Source organism: Sturnus vulgaris, chromosome 2 (genome assembly GCF_052056855.1).
Source record: "Sturnus vulgaris isolate bStuVul1 chromosome 2, bStuVul1.hap1, whole genome shotgun sequence".
In the NCBI taxonomy this organism is placed as follows: Eukaryota; Metazoa; Chordata; class Aves; order Passeriformes; family Sturnidae; genus Sturnus; species Sturnus vulgaris.
This window is the reverse complement of record NC_142244.1, coordinates 111,970,638-111,991,109: the sequence shown is the minus strand read 5'-3', so window position 1 is coordinate 111,991,109 and position 20,472 is coordinate 111,970,638. Positions and strand designations below refer to the sequence as shown.

The 20,472-nt window shown below is 44.0% G+C and overlaps 1 protein-coding gene across 1 annotated transcript; it reads right to left on the bottom strand.

The window, feature by feature from the left end:
* Positions 1 to 1,646: 1,646 nt before the first annotated feature.
* Positions 1,647 to 18,745, bottom strand: DDX3X (DEAD-box helicase 3 X-linked). The gene is made up of 17 exons (XM_014876776.2): positions 18,634 to 18,745; positions 16,467 to 16,524; positions 15,453 to 15,503; positions 10,746 to 10,869; positions 9,420 to 9,560; positions 9,235 to 9,334; positions 8,557 to 8,692; positions 8,114 to 8,199; positions 7,438 to 7,536; positions 7,202 to 7,362; positions 6,888 to 7,032; positions 6,620 to 6,764; positions 6,141 to 6,322; positions 5,933 to 6,050; positions 5,383 to 5,539; positions 4,474 to 4,601; positions 1,647 to 4,167 (listed from the first exon to the last, which is right to left on the bottom strand). The coding sequence occupies exons 1-17, from the start codon at positions 18,676 to 18,678 to the stop codon at positions 4,085 to 4,087; spliced, it is 1,959 nt and encodes a 652-aa protein (XP_014732262.1). The 5' UTR covers positions 18,679 to 18,745; the 3' UTR covers positions 1,647 to 4,084.
* Between the last annotated feature and the right edge of the window lie 1,727 nt (positions 18,746 to 20,472).

The window sequence follows — 20,472 nt, the reverse complement described above, 5'->3', positions numbered from 1 at the left end:
ATTTATTGCCCAAAGACTGACCTTACTGCACATTCTGAAGGCCTTACACAACAAATCTTCACAAAGACAAATCAGTAATTTTTTACCGTTTAACTACACAGCCTTTTTCTTTATAGCTTAGGATGCCTTGCCCACCTCTTCCCAACTCTTTTCTCATTTATTGTGGGAAAATTGTTGCTGCACAGTATGCCAAGAACTACTGGAATACTTCTACCTCTGTGGGAACATGCATGGTGCTTCCCTTACCCCAGTAGCTTTGGTATCTCAAGGCTCCTCATCTCTGCCATTTCCCCAGCTTAACTTGCATATCCAGGGATAAACGGTTTCCTCCAACCTGTAGGAGGAATCTTCCTGAGGACCAGACTTCCTCCTTGGTTTTCACTCACTTTGTGCCCACTACTGCCTTACATTAACCCTTCCACCACCTTTACAAGCCCCGGTGCAGAGTGCTGCTCACAGCCCTGTGCGTTTGGCTGCCAAATGACTCCTCTGCCACTCCTGCACTCTGCCAGGGACAAATCTAAGCCAAAGCACCAAGTACAAACCTTTACACTCAAAGCTGGAGTTGCAGATCCCACCAGCCACCTGCAGAGTGCACAGCTCCCTTGGTATATCCATCTCCTAACTGTGGTTCTAGTATTTCTACAGATGCACAGGGGAAGGAAAACTGCCTTTGGAAGATACTTAAGTGCATGTTGCACATCCAGGGACATCGCATGACAACACAAAGCCCTGCATGATGAGGTTGATAATTAATGCAAATCTAAAGCAGGTAAATTTAGTGTGGTCCACAGTCAGTGTGCTCAAGGGAGATGCTCCAGCAAGCTATCCTGGGAATCAGTCATCTCCATCCTTTCCATTAATCTCCCAAGGCCCATGCACAATACTGGGTTGGTGGTGTAGATTTCATTTCCCATATGGATCCAGGATTACCCGGGCACAACACATTTACCAGTCCTTTTCCATGCCATTCAACTGCATCACACTTTTATGGATCAGAGGTCCCAGGCATTACTTCTTTTCCCCCCCACCCTCTTCCTTACTCACCAGGAAATCACAAGTTTCTACAGTCATTTCAGCACCAAACTTGAAACCCAGGCTCTTTTTAAATAATTTTCTCTCAAATGAAGCAAGTTTATCTCACTTCAAAGAAACTGGAAACACCTGTATCTATTCCTTCCACTCAATTCCCTTAGATATTTCAGTATTTCACCTGTTTGGCTTTTCATTACCTAGGAGCAATGAACAGATCAAAGCTCTCTACAAGGCACTCCTGTTAAATTCAGAGGGACAACTGTGAGGTCCTGAGTAGTCAGGGGCTGAGAAACCAAGCCGAACTTGACAAGGTTTAATCGGGTTGTTATGGCCAAACCTGGTTCCCCTCATGAACAAACCGAGGTGGTTTTCTCCTCATCTGTCCCACACCTCTGTTCTGCTGGAACCTCTGATATTGACAGTAACCCTGCACTGTGGGGCACAGGCCATTTTAGGTTCTTTCAGCTACAGCCCTGAGCCTGGCTGCCATCTGTCACCACACTGACGTGTGCCACACTAGAGTCACCTGCTTCCAGAGCTGCACGTGAATGAGACTGCTGGGGCTACAGAGCTCATAAACCAGGAGTGACGCTTCACAAATGAATAGACTGTGCAGTTCAACTTTTTTATTTTAATAAAATCAAGAATATGCACAGCACATGCAGTGCTAGCATCTAAACTAATACAATAAGCAATTCTAAACCTACAGTGACTTGAAATTCAATTTTCACATTCAGCAAGTTTAAATCCATTCTTGCATATTGGTTTGAATCCTTGTATCTGAACTGAAAATATTGCTGGCTGATAAAACTTGCTAAAATGCACAAGTCACTGATTATGCCAATACAACAAAGATAACCACATGTTTGAGGATTGCAATGTGCCAGACATTCACTGAAAAAAAAAAAACACACAACTAAACAAAACTCACGCAACAAACATCTGAGAATCTGGACACTTCACATCAGTGTTTAGAAGTGTTTCATAAATATCTTAAGACAAGTGTATCAAAACCTTGGCATGTTTAATTTTAAGTTGCCAATTTTTGTTTTACTATCAGAAAGTTATGGCTATACTGCCAATGCCGGGTCTGCTTAATTTGACTTAAGAGTTTAATATGACTTAAACATTAAAAGCTCACACTACCCCGAAATATATAATTTCACGCATACGGTGACATTCAACATTCAAGTGCCAGTGTTTTTGTACTGTCTTTTGGTCAAGTTTCTTTAAACTTTCAAAGAATCACTTTTAGGCTTACAAAAATAAATATTTGTCAAAAATGTTCAATAAATATTACACAAAACTAGCAGCAAAAAGTATCTAGAAATCTGTCGTGTGCAAATAGTTTTCTTCCCAGCTATCATTCCCATGGTCCCAAATAAGTTTTAGAATCTATTTCCTTCTCCTTAAACAAGCTGCGTTCAATCTCCAAGAGACAAAATAAGATTGGAAGTTAAGGACACGCACACAAGACATATATAAAATTCTCTGAATGTGCAATAAAAGAAGTATTTTGTAAAAAGTTATGGGCAAAATGTACAAGGGCCTAAACCTAGACTTGAAATAGCACCATAACAAATGACCTCAATACTGTCAAGTGCACCTACTTAATAAAAGTTTTAGAACAAGGCACAATACACTTGAAAAAATCTATTGCACTTTAGGAGATTTTTGCCATTTTCCTATGCCACTGTAGATTAGTTGTTAAATGCTCTGGCCGCAGTTAGCACAGAAATTCCAAGTGGCAGAGGCATTTTTCTGGTGGACAATACTTATCTTTGGCCAGATTTAGCATAACAGACTATAAATACAATGGAAACCTATGCAACTAAAACTGACTAAAACTGCACTTTAATAGCAGAATTGAAACCTTGTGCAGTTTATGTACATTTCCAACCTCTGTGATCTCAGGTTTGTTTGTTACTCTTCTGGAGCCATTTTACAAAGTCTACAGTAAGCCAGTTTAACATCTCCACGCAGCTTGAACAGAGTAATGTGAATCTGCATTAAAATAAAGCCTGCTGCATAATTCTTCCTGTTCATACCCTCTTGACCAAAAAACATCAACACTAGCATGCGTTATTAGACCAAAAATTCAGTCAGGCCCTTAGGGAGGACCAATCACTGCCATGGTCAGCCATTCTACCATTTCAATTTCATATGGCAGGCATTTTTAAAAAGTCTAAATAGATGAATTCTCCTAAAAACTATTTCAAGTTATCAGACCTTTAAACGTTCCCTGTAATGTTCTGCCCACATTTGGCTAGCTCACATTAATGATCTGCCTAAATATTGAAAAAGGAATTGCTGTATTTACTTGCATTAACTTCAAAAACAGTGCTTTTAATGTATGCATGTATCCATACATCATCTCATCATGACTGGAATGGCTTATTAAAGGCTATCAGGTTCTAAGTACCTATCCAGGATAGAGTGAGCAAATCAGAACTTTAACTTAGTACAGTTTTGCCACATTAGAAACTAATTGCATTGATATGCTTCAAGATGTTTTATTTTTCAAATCTGCAGATACCAAAAGCCCTAATGCAGGCTACCGCATAAGTTTTTCTTTGTAATATTATGGATGAATCAGTGATTCCTGTTTAAGTTGTATCACACCTGTGTGCCAAGGTTTGATTTTAGCCCAAGTTCAGTAATTTTTATTTTGTCAAAACAATTGATATCTTGAGCATTACTGAGCCAACAGGACATCAAAATAAAAGTTGTCTAAAGTTAAAGGCACAGTACATTAACAAACAAATGATCCTCAGTCACAAAATTATAAATGCAGTTTCTGGGTGGGGATGGGTGGGAGGGGAGTTAATCCTGACTACAGCAATAAGAGTCTTCAAAACCACCTTCGAGATAGGGCTACTTGTTCCTTTATTTCCATCTTGTGACCTTGAGCTCCCTTAAAAAAAATTTCAGTGGAGAATCACAGCTGGTAATGTACTGCGAGTTCTTGAAGCTACACAAGGTATAGTCTGGCTAAGTTACATGTGGTTTCCATATTAGCTTGTTTGGTGGGGTATCTGCTGCAAGCAGATCAGTTGCCCCACCAGTCCACCCCCTGGGAGTTATAGTTTCCTCCATATCCATCACTGTTGTAGAAGCCTCCATAACCACCACCTATGAAAGGCAAGAGAAAGTGATGCTTAATTAACTCGAAGGATTTGCACCTTCACAACAAGAAAACAACCCAGGTATCTGTTGTCTATTAAAGAACCCCACCCAGCAGTACTGCCAAATGCACAACATTAAACTAATACCGGAAAGGCAGGTAGTGTCAAACCATCAGTCAGGTAACCTGCTCTGGCCTAGATCTAAGCAGGATGCTGAGACTGCATGACAAGCACCAGATGATCTCTTATGCAAACACTACATCCAGTTTTACCCCAGCAATCATTTCAGGTGTACCTGCCCAGCTCCCCTCACCTCCGAAGCCTCTGCTGCCGCTCCCGCCGCTGCGGCTGCTGGTTGACCGGCTGCTGCTGGAGCTGCTGCTGCCGAAGCCGCTGCTCGTCCGGTAGTCCCTGGCTCCGAAGCCTCCGCTGAACCGACTGCTGCAGAGGGCAAGAGCCAAACACCGGAGTTAAACAGGGCATTTTCAGCACTGCACACACTGAGATTCACCTGCTCTGACTCTGGGTACCAACTACAGCTGGCCAACAGCCACTGCTGAGGTAAGCACACTTTTTAAGCGTCCCAAGGCTACTCGGAAAGATTTGATTCGGTGAAATCTCTGCCTCCACAAGATTTCCAACCCTAAGTGTTTATGACAATTTCACAAGCATACTGCTAGGAAAACAAAAAACTCACACCAAACCCAGTATGGTTAGATCATGTTGACTACATTAAGAGAGTGCTCTCTTATCCTACCCCAGTAAGCTAGCAGACAAAGGTCGGTATTAGAGAGTTTTAGGTTTACAGAGCAAAACTATTTTACAAGCAGCCTCACACCTGCATTCTCTTCTCTCTCCTTGTTTTGTCACTAGGCATTGCATAATATTCTCCTAAACATCAAAACAGCTGCTTAAGGTACATCTCTGGCACAGAGATATGCATTTCTGTGTTTTATAGCTGCTTTTACAATTCTAAAATGGCTTTTGATAACATCATTCTATCTCAACAGTATCTAGCTGCTTCCTTGAGAGGAAAGAGGGCTTATGTGTTAACTGCCTTATGAATAGATAGAATAAAATCAGACAGTCACCTTTGCATACACCAAGCTCAGCTTATACTACACTTATCCTCCTCTAACTGTATTTTCAGACTGAGAACAAGTCACAGAGCTGTCTCTTAACAGACTCAATATACATTTCTAGCCAAAGCTGTGCCTCTTACCTCTTAGATCGCCCGCGGCTGCCTCCTCCTTTGTGATGCTGTTCATAGGCCATGTTCTCCAGCCAAGATGGTACTTCTTGCTTAGCCTCCACAAGGAGATCAAGCAAGTCCTTTGTAATGTTTATGTTCCTCTCATTGAAGAATGAAGTGGCAAGACCTGAAGGAGATACTCAGTTTTGGCTACACACAGCATTTAAACCCATTCCACATTCCAGCTCCTTACAGCCAAGACTGAGAACACTAGAATTATTCAAGACAAAGCTGTTCGAGACCATTACTCCACCACAGCTAGTCACAAACTCATGTTTACTGACAGACACAGGGGATACCAGGCTTACATGTAGTAAGAGAGCCTTTAGATGGCACTAAGAACATTACCCAAAGGAACTGGTAAGCTTTCCAGTGGCCAGAGAGACAGAGCTTTTTGATCAGAGGGCAGTTCACAGGCTTCTCTCAAGTACTTATTTGATATTTATTGCTCAGCCAATACAACTGCCTTTGTCAACTTAGGTATGAAGTGCTGTCTGTGAAAACCCTAGGTTCTACTCACCAAGGTTTCCTACGCGGCCCGTGCGACCAATACGATGTACGTACTCCTCAATGTCACTTGGCAAGTCAAAGTTTATGACATGCTTTACATTTGAGATATCCAGTCCTCTTGCTGCTACCTAGTGATTAAAGGATTCAATCAAATCTTAGTAAAACTCTACAGGCCAATAAATCAGCTCACATGCTCGAGTTTTACAGATTTCACTTACTGCTGTGGCAACAAGAATGGGGCTCTTGCCAGAGCGGAATTGGTGCAGTGCTTCCTCTCTGTCCCTCTGGGAACGATCTCCGTGGATACTTGTGCAGGCATAGCCTTCATGGTACAGGAAGTCCTCAAGAGCATCTGCCCCCTTTTTAGTTTCCACGAACACCAGAGTCAAGGAATCTTTACCTAACAAGAATTAAAGCCCAGGTTAGCAGAAAAAAAGCTGCACAGACAAATACAGGCTCCATGACCTGTTAACAGGTAACAGCCTCTTCATTCAACAGGAACATCACTGGGGGGCCTCCCTCCCAATTTTTTTAGTAACAGACAGGTTTACATCAACTTGATACTGGCATTTAGCCAGTGCAATACAGTCACTGCATGTCCTCAACAGAACACCCTTTCATTCACCTAATCAATAGAAATTCTTATTGCTCGAGTCATTAGATTTGCCTCATTTGCTTATTTGCGCCTGTTCTTTACCTGTGGCATTTAGCAGGTCAAGCAGGAACGATCGTTTGTCTGGCTCTTCCACCCATACTACTTTCTGTGTAATGTTCTCAGATGTAGAACCTACTCTGCCAACAGCCAGAAAGATGTATTCATCAAGGAAGTCACGAGCAAGCATCTAAAAAATGGGAGGGAAAAAAAAAAAAAAAAGAAATCACAATCAAATAATTTTTTTCCCTTCCAAAGACAAAATTTTTTTGGCCTTATGAGCTTTTAAAGTATTTAAACTCTTGTTAATTACCTGGATTTCCTTGGGGAAAGTAGCACTGAACATCATGGTGTGACGAACTCCCTTTGGTGGCATAGTATCTTGTTCAACAATTCGACGAATTTGAGGTTCAAACCCCATATCAAGCATTCTGTCAGCTTCATCAAGGACTAAGTACCTAAACAGCAGTAAAAAAACATCTTCAGAACATTTTTCTGTAAGCTGTGCTCTGGTGTCTGCACAGGGTTACAACTAGATGTTTAGACAGTTCAAAAACTACAATCTGAGGTCCTAAACAGTATCTCACTTTTTGTCATTTGTACATGGACAAGCAACACTTTACTTACTTGCAGAAATCCAGTCCAATCTTTCCCCTCTCCATCATATCAACCAGTCGTCCTGGAGTTGCTACAAGCAAGTGACATCCACGTTCTAAGTCACGGATCTGCTGGCCAATGTCTGCACCACCATATACAACGCAGGGGCGAACTCTGGAGCGGTATGCAAACTGTAAAGCAAAGTAAGTTAGCTCCAAGAAAAATTCTACTTGAGCTATGTTATAATAATAAACTGTTAGATATACCTTTCTGGCTTCCTCATAGATCTGCACTGCCAATTCTCTGGTGGGAGCCAAGACCAGTGAGATTGGATATTGCTTACGGCGCCCATACCTCCCATTCTCCTGGAAGAAAAAAAAAAAAAAAAAAAACCATTGGCATGAGCATCCAAAGCACAAAGAAAAAAGCTACTACAGGCAGGTCACCAAGTTTAAGAAAGACAAAGCATGGTTGAGAGCCAATTTGAGCACTGCCCCTGAAGACAGCCCTATTACAGTGCCCAAGGTTCAGCTGTGGCTTACTATGGCAACAGCTGCACAATGTTGGTCTCTACAACAGGCATTGCAATCCCCAACTTCAGCAGCAGAGAACAGCCACACAACCAGTCACTTTCTATGCTAAAATTACTACAACACAGAGGTTGTGACCAAGTAGCTTTTTGTAGCAAGGGAAGTGCCTTTTAAGCTTATGCAACAATAAAACCACTCATTTTTTAAAAATAGGACAGTTATGCATATAACTCTTCAGTAGGGAAAAAAGTAATCCACAGCCTGGATTTTTTCACCATACCCAAAATGATGACAACATTTAAGACCAGCTGTTGTGTTCAGTAGCACACATGAGCTCATGTGGGGAGGGAAAAAAAACACCAAACCTCTGACACTTGTCACTTTCCCAGGAATGGGTACTTGAAATACTTGCCTTCATTGCTCTCAAGGCATCACCAGGGCCATCTGCATATATCTGGCTCAGTATTGGTAGAAGAAATGCAGCTGTTTTTCCAGACCCTAGTAGAATACAAGCCAGTATTATTAAGTGTTACTGTCACCCAAAGCACTAATCTTCTATCAGTAGCACATTCCCAGTAACATCTGCACTGGAGTATGGCTGCTACTTGTGGCACTGGAGCACCCTCAGCACCCCAAAACCTTGAAGTGAATATGGTTTAAGACATGAACATGTCTCAGGACAAAGACAGTAAATCTAGTCAAGTCACATTTAAAGCAGATACAAGACTAAAGCTAATTAGCTTCCAACACGCAACTATTTCAGTACACTCTGCACAGGAGGTTCTACCTCTCACCTGCAGTAATACCAAGACCCCATTTCCACTGAAACTAAGCAGCAAAGAGTTATTAACTTACCTGTCTGAGCACAGGCCATTAAATCTCTCTTTTCTTTAATAATAGGTATTGCATGTTTCTGGACTGGAGTAGGACGGGTATAGCGTGTGAGTTCAATGTTTCCCATTATGATTTCTCCCATGTCAACATCACTGAACTATAAGATATTTAAAAGCAGTAAGATCAGAATCCTTCCCTTCAATCACCATGTAACACAACATTCAGTTTAACAAGTAATTTTTAAGGTAGCTCCTGTTTCAGCCCTTCATACAGATCTTGCCTATGAAGTTTACAGAGTCACGTAGATACTTAGTTCAGTTTTCTAAGCAATTCTTAAGAAGCCAGCCAAGTCTGAAGTGCAGACTGCACTAGCACACACGCTGTGCTTAGGCCTAACACTGCCTATGCCTTAGCAGCTGCCCCCAAATCAGCACCTTCAAAGCACTTCCACTTCACACATTCACTGTTCAAGGGCCAGTTACAGTTAAAAAGTAAGCTCTGAGTGTTGACTGAAAAGGCTTACACTATTTCTTCCCTGTCTTAGTTCATCATATGCAACCCTCTTCTGCCAAACAGCTTAGCTGTAGGAAGAGAAGACATTTCCTTTCCTCCCTAAACCCGACATCAAGACATCCAGCTACCCATGCAAAATAGTCACTATTAGACGTATTAGCAAAACAGATTTTTAAAATAACTTACACTTTCAATATGTGGAGGACAGTTGCTGCCTGTTGCTTCAACAGGAATATCATCATATTTCTCAAAGTTAATGCCAGTATTGCTTCCTGAAAACAGTTCCCTAAACACAGAAGAGGAAAGCACTTTTACTTGCTAGAATTATCAAACAACCCTCCCCCATGAATGGGTACTATTCCATGACTCACTGTTCCAGGCGTTCACTTGGGGGGAGAGGCTTTGACCAGTCATCCTCATCTGATTTGTCACACCAGCGGCTGTTCCCACCACGGTCAAATCTGCCGAAGCCACTCCGGTCATAGTCCCCTCCTCTGCCACGCTCTTCATATCTAAATACAGCACGAGAATCAGACCACCCTTCCCAGGCAACAGGGGCTACTGACATGCAGAATCAAAGCCATAATGATGCAGCAGTGTATGCTCTGTGTATTACATACACAACTGTGGAACAACTCAAAATCATCAGGTTATCTACACTTGTTTCTTGACCTAAGAACAGAAATTAGTCCTGGCCATCAGACCAGGTCACATTTTTCTGTGTCAGACAGGAGAGTATGTCATGATTTCAGAGCTCAGTTTAACTTAACACAGTGAACTTTGTATCACTAGTTTTATTTGAATAAGCATAACAAATGTAAACAGCCACCTGCCAGTGGAGCTGCAATCCAAGTTGCTCAGTCTTTGCCATTTCTTTGTAGGGAGCTCTGTTTAAACCTCCTAAGCAGCATTATTTTGTATTACCCCCACCCTTTCCTCTGCCTTATTCTACACAGGTCTCCCATGTCCAGACAAAACCCTCCAGCCAGCAGTGCTGCAATTTGTTCCTTTATTCCCCCACCACACGTGTGACCAAGTATCTCCATTATGTTATATAATTATTTCATAAAGAGGGAGCTCACCTGTATTACTGACTTGGAAAGAAGGTGGAAGAAGTCCTTACCTCAACTGTTTAGTTTTTGGCCTGGTAAATCATGTTTGAGAAAAGTCTGGATACAGGACTAGGTCAGCTTTACTAAGTAGTCGGTAAAGGTCACTCTCACCACACTTGTGCATACAACGCATGATGTGTGTAAGACTGATCAAGTAAGGCAGAGAACCTGCAAGAGTCTCACCCAGTTTTATTAACTACACTTTTTAAGCAACAAAAAAAAAATCGAAAAAAAAATTCCATAGTGATGTATTGTGTGCGCTCCCAATAGCTCTTCACAGTTCTCCTGGAAGGAGCCACTCACCTAGCATTTCTCTGGTGAATGCTGAATTCAGCCAGTCACTACAGCTGCAGTAAGTGGCTGGTGGCACACTACAGAGCACATTTTTCAACACATGCAAGTTGCCCATCCTTGAAATCATGTAGCTTTAAAGGCAAGGTTCTCTCCCTCTCTCCACCCCTCCCAGGCTCCTCCTGCCTCCCTGTTGTTCACACATGGAACTCTAATTTTAACATCAAGATTGCAGGTGCAGTGCTAGAGCTGAGGCAGATTTCATGTGCGCCACCCAGACAAACAAGGACTTGCCTCCCTCCTCGGGATCCGGTCCCGCGGTCGAAGAAGCTGGATTTCGCGTCGCGGTCGGAGCGCGCACCAAAGCTGCTGTAGGCATCCTTGTCTCGTCTGGAGCTCCAGCCACCACTGTCAAAACCTAGCAAACAAAGGGATTTCAGCCATTCATTGCACAATCCAGGCTTTAACAAGAAAAACACACTTCTGTCCAGGAGGTCTTCACTGAAAGGTCTACAGGACTGAATTCCTTTCACAAATGGAAGATGAATGGATGTTTTAAGACTTGCTCAGCAAGGGACTAAGCATTTCCCGCCACCCATCAGAACCGTAACTTCTCCATGCATGTACAAACATGTTCAGTTTCTTTAAAAAACCTGCACTTGCCTTAGTACAAGTATTTCAGTAGCCTACCCTGGAAAGATGGGTATCAGAAGAAACTTAAAGATGCTATGTCTTGCCAAGCCTCATCTATGTCATCTCTCCAAAACAAATCCTTGACTACGTATTTAATTTTTAGAGGTTAATAAAACCTCACAGCGATAATACATGGTATTAGAAATCCAAACAGGTTAGAATGTTTTATCATACTACAAGTACACAAAACAATGGGATCTGTACCGACTAAAACTAACAGCACCATACACAAAGAAGGTATATGGAGCTCTTCACCATAAATTAACCACACAATTTTTCACAGCTCTTTTACCTTTGCCTACCATAGATGCCTGCTTACATATGTTAACTCAAAAGAATACAAAGTACCTCAACTTGCCAATACCAGAGTAAAAAACTTCACTTTTATTCTGCTACAGGGCTATGAGGCAGCAGAAACGTGAAGCTTTAAACACCACTCTGGTACTGGACTAAGAAATTATAAATTCTCCTTCTGAAGTCCAACGTCCCCAAGTCCATGTAACGTTTTTGATCTCAGCTATGGGATTCCAGCATAGAGTAAGTTAAATAACGGAACAGGTAAACAAATAATGTCACTCTTGTGAGCATGCTTTGCCAGCTCCACAGCACAAAACTAGTCCAGACCCATTCATGAGACAATAAAAGCAACCACAGAATAAATTCATTCCAAAGAAAGAGGCTGTTCTAGGCCCAGTCTCTCTGAAAAGGCTTTGCTACCAGAATTACCCTACATTTTTATATGTTCTCTAAAGAGTGCCATTCACCTTGCCTCTGATTTTTTTAAATTAAGAAATTCTAGTACCCAGAATCCATAAATGTACTGGTCACAAGGGAACTTTAAAAACTACTGTGGTAACTGTAACTCTTTCATCTGGATAACTAAAACAGACAGCAAAAGTAACCCATCCATGAAGTTTTTTAGCATTCAAGTTCATGGAATGCACTTCAAGTCCTCCAGAGTGTTTCTTAAAAGAAGCAACATTAGTCCTTAAAGACATTAGCTTCAAGAAAATTATTCTTGCTTCTTTAAAAGATAGCTAAATACAGATTTCATTCCGAGTAACTTTCAGCCACACTAGAGCTACTGGGATATGTCATCCTGCCAAGGGATCTAAGAGCAGTGGTACTGACAGAGGCATCTTCAGGGATACAGATGTAGCTTCTTAACAGTGAAAAAACTGAGCCGACACTATATTTAAGACCTTTTACCAAGCCTGAGAAACTCAAAGAGTCAAAATTTTATACTTCAAATAGCCTACAAAGTAACCTCATTCACCTAGCTCATTATAGCACTGATTTCTGAAGCTGGTACCTTGCCGTAATTTTAAGGTAGCGTAACAACTTCTACATCAAAGACAGGTGTACACATCCTGCTTCACCAATTCACCTTTCAGTCTGGCATTCCTACTCTGAATTTATTTGTGGATCAGCACAGAACATAGGTCCAGACCATACAAGCAAATTCTAAGTAAATGACATGCATAATAGTATTAGTGGCACATTAAAACTGGAAGCAAATACCCTGAGAAAATCTGTAACAGACCACAGATCAACTTCTCTGAAGTGAAAAGCATGATTACAATGCTATGCAGACTACCAGGAAATTCCTTGAAATGTCAAGGCTTTTGGCTTTTTTTTGTAAGTAAGAACCTGTAGACATTCCATCCAGCACATCTTCCTCACTGCAGGGATAACAATTCACTAAGTTAATCAACTTCCAGAGCAGTTCTGAACTCCTTACACCTAAGAACAGCATTACAGTTGTCAATGCATCTCCCTCAACCAGCATTTTAATTCACACTTTGTAACACTAACACAAATCACTGCCAGCTAACTTGAAAACCTGCCATATGCAACAGCAATAATCATTTAAGATGGGGAAAACAGAATCATAGATTCCTTTAGGGTGGATAAGACCTTTAAGGTGAGTTCTTAACATTCACTTTTTGATCTATAGATCAGATTACAGTTTAAATATCCAGAAGCTGCTTCCCGGAAGTTTAAGAAACTTACATGACAACAAGCTTTACTATTACCAAGTTGAGCTCCATGGAAGCAAGACACTTCAGGCCAGGCAGCCCGGCACACTGAGCTCCCACAGCTGAGAAAAAGAACTGCCATTCAGTAAACTAACGACATTATTTTTATACAGGCTGTTATTTCCTGCAGTTCTGTACTGCCCTACTCCCCATTTAAAAAGCCAATAGATTAGTATTAGTGGGACAGATCTGCAGGTAAATGGAAGATTTTTTTCCCATCAGGTTACCACACTTGTAAGGCTCCATCAAGAGTTTGTTGTGTGGTTAAACACGACCATGCAAGTCGCTTCTTCATGTCTAAGCTTTGAAAAACCTGTCATTAAAAATTCCAAGGAGCAGCCAAAATTCGTAAGTTTCAATGCAGCCAAAGAAATCGCCGAGTTATGTAAATAGAAGCAAACATCACTTTAATGGAAGTACAACTGTAGAACAGACTTCAAATCATCCTACAAGATAGCTCAGCTTTACAAGCCCAAACTCATGATACTTCCACAGCAGGGTCATGAACTGGAACCTTTCCATTCAGCAATTATGAACCTTGTCACAGGGAACCAGGAAGAGGCCAGTGGTTACAGAACTCAGCCAGGTTTAAAGGCAATTTTTGAACGTTAGATTTACCAAGGAAAGCTGGCAGATGAAGTTCTATTAATTGAACAAGCCACAGGTCTGATTAGTCTCATGACCTATTTACCTTTTTGCAAGGTGAAGTTTAAGACCTCAGAAAAGCCTCATGTAATCCCCCACACTGCCATGGCTGAACTCTGGACTTGCACACAAGAAAGTACACTGCCAGTCCTAAATATAATAGGTCATGATAGAGCTCAAGGTTACTGCATCTTCTACCCACAAAGCTTAGGTATTAAATACCACACAAGAAGAAGAAATCTACAAACAGTAAATGTTCATAACCACCTTAAAAAGCTGTTTCCTGCTTTTGAGAAACCTGCACATTCCTCAGATTTGGCAAGTCAGTTCCTTCAAGACTGCTCATATTCGAGGTCAGTTTGACTGGGAACAAGAGCACTGAACTGGCTGCCAACCAGTGTCTCTCCTCCTAAAACATTCAGCTCTGGTAGCATGCTGTTCATCACTTGGTGCTTCAGGCCATACTTTTTTTACATAACAAAAACAAAAAAACCCCACCCAAAACCAACCAACCAAACAAAACAAACCTAAACCCTGAACACCCAGAAAACCCACTAGCTTGGACACATACGAAGGCAAGACAAAAACAGATGGATTTTTCTTCAAATGGCTTAATACTACAACGGAGCATTTTTCATCTAGTCAGATTTAAAGTGACATAGCTCCAGAAGCACTGTGAGATATATTATCATCAAAGTATTGCCCTCGCACCCACTCATAATGGAAGCCATTCTCTTGCAGTACTGAAAATAATCTGTGAAAGATTACTGCTTTAGATGAGATCCAAGCCCTCCTATGCCACAAAACCTCAATTCTTTACATCGTAGCATTGCAGGAAGTGTTTTAGCTGCTGCATTCTGGTATATTTCAATGGGTGGTAAAGGAAATGTTTGTCTCATATCCACCCAACTCACCAGACATGACAACACGTGCTGCAGCACCTGCCTACTCCCTTGGGACCTTACACAGAAAGGTCACGATTTTCTTGGAACACTTCAATTAAGTAACTTTTCTTCTGTATTATGTTCTGTTTAGATTCAAATGGAAGATGGAAGGGCCGTTTCTCAGCATAAACCCCTGTATGAACACGTGACCAAAATAGGTCATGTACTTCATGTTTGTTTCACCAACAGTCTGCATTTCCTTCTGCAAGTAGTCCCAGGGGCTTCCATAAAAACTGCAGGAAGCTTAACATGGATAAACATCTCTTTGGGTAAAATATGCATTTACAGCAATCAGTTGTTTAATATGAACAAACAGCACAGTTTCACTTTGTAAGTTCCACAACACAGTCACGAGCAGAAAAAACAGTACCCACAAAATCCATTCAGATCAACACTCAAGATTACACGGCAAGTTAAGATGGGAGACTCCATATTGCTTCAATCACAGCTAATTGTCACACAGACATGGAAGGTCAGATACTAAACTTGAGCTTAGGATATAAGTTGGTGAAGGGATCTAGAAGAGCACACTAAAAGCAGAAGATAAAGTTGCCATGTTTTGCACAGGCCAGTCACGCAGTCTATGTAATTGCCTTCAGCAGTACTGTCAGATTCTCTGCAGTCTGCTCCAACAGATGCAAGAAGCAGTTAAGTGTTGTCACTGTGTTTCTGATACATACCCTGTTTTGAAGCTTCCCTGTTCCGCAAGTGAGGAGGAATGTATCGGCCTTCTAAAGGACAAAAGAAAGGCAGTGTTACAGGCGCGTGCTGTCAGCACATCTTGAAATGCTCATCTTGACAACAACTCCTACTTAGTAAAAACATCCGCCTTTAAGGCCTCTTGCAGCATTTTGAACGAAAATCCTTAAATACAGCATTTTTGGTAGCATGCTCTTAGTTATGTTAAAAGTTCTTGCATACCCATTTAGGCAGCTGGTTTAAGGCACAGATGTCCTGTGTTCCTCTGACCGAATCACACACCATTTATGGGTGCTACAGTGTCTACGACAAAAGCCTGTCTTCCTAGAACCCATTAAGGCTTAAGCTGGTGCCAGATACTTGAGCAGCTCAAGGTATTTACTGTGACATTCAAGTACTGGCACTCGAAGTATTACTACCAGTATTTTTCCTTCTTAAATTCACCCATCCCCATCCATTCAGCTCAGATCAAACCAGAAGCCACACCTAATTGCCTCTGAATAGCATTCCTGTTTACAATCCAGAAACATCAGTGCGATAAAGCAACATGAATGAGGGCATACCAGCCACAGGCTGAATGTGAATTCCTGGAAGATTCCCCCCCTCTGAACATACTTAAGCTTGCATATCAAGATCACTTTCTAGTCAATGAATTGAGATCAGCAGAAATAACGTTCTTACTCTACCTGGATATTTTAAGAGGACGAATCATGACATTACTACAATTAGTGGCCTCAGTTGAGAAGCAGCTGAAAATCTGGGACAGAACTGGAACACTAAGCTCTCCCAAGCTAATTAAGTGCTTCAGAAATGTGCATGCATACTGTACCACTACAAAATTAAAACACACACTGTTTTCAAAGCAAGCTTAACTGGCAACCTTCTATTTTCTCATCAGCCTCTGTAAACTTTGGCTTTAGAAATTGCTTTTCACAGCTGCAAACCCCCAATTTCTAAAACCGTGTTTGTAAGCTTGAGAATTTGCATGTACTTACTGCTTGTAGAGCTTCCTTCACTCTGAGAGTCTGAGGAATTCAAGTCTAGACCAGAAAACTAGAAGAAATAAGACAAGTATTAACATGTTTTACCATAAATTTATGCTAAGATACAAAAAACATTTTCACTTATTAGAAACAAGCTACTGCAAAAAATTTTTTTATATCGCGCCAAATTAGGTCTCCTATTGTTACTCTATGTTGTATCATCTTTAATGTTTCTGTACCCACCAATAAACACACACCCACACGGGCACCAAGGCCAGCAGAGTATCTCACACTCACCAAATCACTACCACAGACTTCTGCTTCACACTATATGCAGGATAAAGAGCCATTTTAAACAGACCAAATTTCAGTACACTCAAATACATTCGGATTTGGGTCAGTGAAAATTTTTTTTTGCTACAAAAACTTCAGCACAAGTAATGCCAATTCAGTTGGACACTTTATTTGAAGAGACTCGAGGTATTTTTAACTGCATTAACACAACTAAGACATTACAGTCTTCACGTTTGAGGCAACTAGTGCTCACAAAACATTATGTGATGTCTGCCTAAATCTTCAGCAAACACATTTTTTTGTTTTGTTTTTCCAAAAACAGCCTTCAGTCTCACAATTAAGTTTTCCAAAAGATGTTCAGCTCACGCAGCGCTGGCGTGCTGCTCAAACGTTTTAAGTAAAACACAATATGGACTCACTTCAGCAGAAAGCAGTGGGAAATCGATAAAGCCTGAGAACCAACTTATTACCGTTGTCTGCCTGCATGGCAGGATTACGAACTTGTATCAGAAAAATAAGGCATGTTTAAATACAAACTAAATTTATGTAATGTATTGCACAGAAGCGCTTCCCAACATGAGCTAAATTAATCCAAAGCAAAGACTCCAATGCACTTCTGGCGCTCAGCTGTGTGAGCTGCCACCTGAAGAGATTCAATGCTTTAAGAATTCTCCCACGGCTGACCTCGTAACATCCTCTTTAAAGCTACCACTTTAAAACATCATCTCTAGTTGATCGAAGCATCATCGCAGGGAGTAAGAATGCTTCTTATTTTTAACAGCTAACAAAAACAAAAGCTCTCTACTAGGTCAAGGCAGCTTCTCCACAATCAACTAGAAGCGCTAGATGAGTCTTCTCGCAGTGGATCCCCATGGCGGGGGCAACACTTGCCAGGCGCTGCCTGGGGCATCGGTGGCGCAGCCCCGGCGCCATCTCAGTGCGGCACTGCGGGCTGGATTCCCGGCGCAGCAGGAGCGGCTAATCCGGCTGCCGGCGCCCGTCACGTGTGGCGCGGGGGGGGAGCGGGGGAGAAGGCAGCGGGGAGGGAAGCACCGTCTCCGTGACCTACTTCACGGGAGCGGCCGAGGGCGAGCGCTGCCCGGCCACGGTCCCGCTGCAGCAGACGGGGCTCTTCCTGCCCCAGCCGCCTTCCCCGAGGGTTAGGTAACCATCGATCCCGCCCAGCGCGGGGAAGGAGGGCGGGGGGATGTAGGAATGAAAAGGACGGAAGTAATAAAAAAAAAAATGGTGCGGACCAACATGAGTCTAGGCCCAACTGCGTCACCGGGGGTCGGCAGCACCGGAGCTCAAACAAAGGCGGCCGCCAGCGCCGCCTCCCCGGGGAAGGGGCGTCACACAAAGCGCCGTGTCGTGTGTGTCGGCCCCCTTCCCCCGCCCTGCACAATGGCGGCCATTGACCGCCCCTTCCTCCTCCTCCTCCTTCCCCCACGCTGCAGTTCCCGCTGCGGCCGCCGGGGGCCGCTGCCGCTTCCCGGCGCTCCCACACAAAGCGGGTCCGAGCGCGGCGCGGGGGCCACGGGGCCCGAGCGGCACCGGGGCCGGGCCGGGCGGCACCGGCAGCCCCGCACCCCCGCAACACCGCCCCGACCGTGGGGACAACGCACCCCCGCGGGGGGAGGGCCGGCGCGGCGCGGGGCCGCCGCACGGCGTTAACTGCGCAACGACCGAGTGCGCCACAACAGGCCGCGCTGGGGGGGGAGACGGGGGTTACCGCGGGGGGAACTGCGACACGGCCGCCGGGCAGCGAAGAGCGAAGCCCCACGCGAAGATTCCCGACCACCCTCGCCGCCCGCCCTGCCCCAAGAGCCTCCGCCGCGCGCCTCCTCCGGGTAACGGAGCGGCCTTTCCGCTTCTCGTCCCTCACCTGCTGGTCTAGACTGAGGGCATTTTCCACCGCCACATGACTCATAACGAGAGATCGGTCTCGGGCTCGTCCCGCTCCGCCTCGAGAAATGGGGATTCGCTGGGCCGGGAGGTCGCTGCCGTGGATGTCACTGGTTCCGCCACGAATCGCTGCCCTGACTGAGCCCCCCCCGCCGCGGGCCCGGCCTTTATATAGGCCCCGCCCCCCGCGCGCCCGGCCGCGCGCGCTGACCTCAGCGCGCACGCGACCGCCCCCCCGCCCTCCCTTCCCGGCGCTATCGCGAGAATTCCGCGCAGCTCAGTGGCCGTGAGGGAAGCGTTCCCGGAGGTGTCGCGAGACTTCGGAGCCCCGGGCCCGCGCGGATTCTCCGGCGGTACCGCGAGGTTTCCCCTCCCCCCTCTCCCGCCTGGCTCAGCTCGGAAGGAGAGCGGCGACGAATTCTCGCGAGATCACGGTCCCCCACCAACACACAGCCTGCTCCGCGCTGTCCTTTTGTTCACCGCCCTCGCGAGAGCGCCCTGCGCGCGCGGCCGAGATGCCTCGAGAAGGAGGCGGGCCCTGCGTCACGTGGGTGGGCGCCGCCGCCATCTTGTCGCTCCCCCCTCGGCGGGCAGTGGCGCAGCTCGTAATGGCGGCGCGGCGCGGAGGAGGGATTGCTGCGCCCAGAACCTGCCGGCCTCCTTCCCCCGCCACCCCTAGCGCAGGCCCGGACAGGCCAACCTGCGGCTCTGCAGCGCTCAGACCCTGTGACCCCTTTGCTGCCCAGCGGCAAATGGCTGTGCGCCGCTCACCCCAGCACATTGCTGGTGGGTTTCGCTAGTCGTTGCACATATCCTTCATCTCTTTCTCCCAGAGCCTTAGGCTTCAAACATACTGATATGCTAAAGGACTGCCCTTATTTTCCCTGTAGTGTCAGTTTTGCCATCTATCTCTACATCCACAAATAGCCCCACCTTAGATTCATCAGGACTTTTAGCCTGTAAGCATCAGTCAAATAGTAAGCATTGAACTGGCTATCATTAGGAAAAAATATACAAATAACCCCATTCCCTGCTGACACAGAGAATAGTAAAGCTGCTTCCTTGAATTTGGGTCAGTAAAAGTACTGACGAACATGCTTAGGGGATCAGGACACGGCCGGGGCTGTGGAGTCACAGGGAAAAGGACACGGGCTGTCCTTGATCCACACATAGCAATTATTCCTCCATTTCCCTCCTCCCCAGGCTCCTGCCTCTTCCAAGAAGAAAACCACAAGGAAGATCCATTCTCCAGAAGGATGATTCACCATGGGATTTAAAAACAAGCCAGAACTTTTCCGCAGTACTCACGCATTAAACAGCCCATTTCTGCCTAGGATTTTCCTGCCCTTAAAGCTCTAGAACCAAAGTCTTCCCATTGCAGAAATTAGGCCCTACAAGATTTAAACATCACAAACAAGTCCTTGAATGAGTAACACATGCTCCTCACAGACAAACCATGCAGTTCTGTGATGCTCTGGTCTTAAACAAAATATTTTCCAGTTCTCTGCTTTCACCTTCCATAATACTTCTCCAGCCAGCTCCAGAGTTCAAGATTTATGCCTGCATTTCTTCTATATATAAATAGGTGCACCTATTTATATAATTTTAAAGCTCCCAAGTTTCTTAATTGAGGCTGCCTGACAGTTAAAAGGAAAAAGTTCCTGTATTTTTTAAGAAGCTATTACTGGATGTAGGCCCAATTTTGTTGTTGCTGTTGGTTGGTTGGTTGGTTGGTTGTTTTGGTTTTTATTGTTTTGGTTTGGTTTTTTTTTTTAATTTTGTTTTTTGCTTTTTTTGAAAGCAAGTTTCAAGTAATACT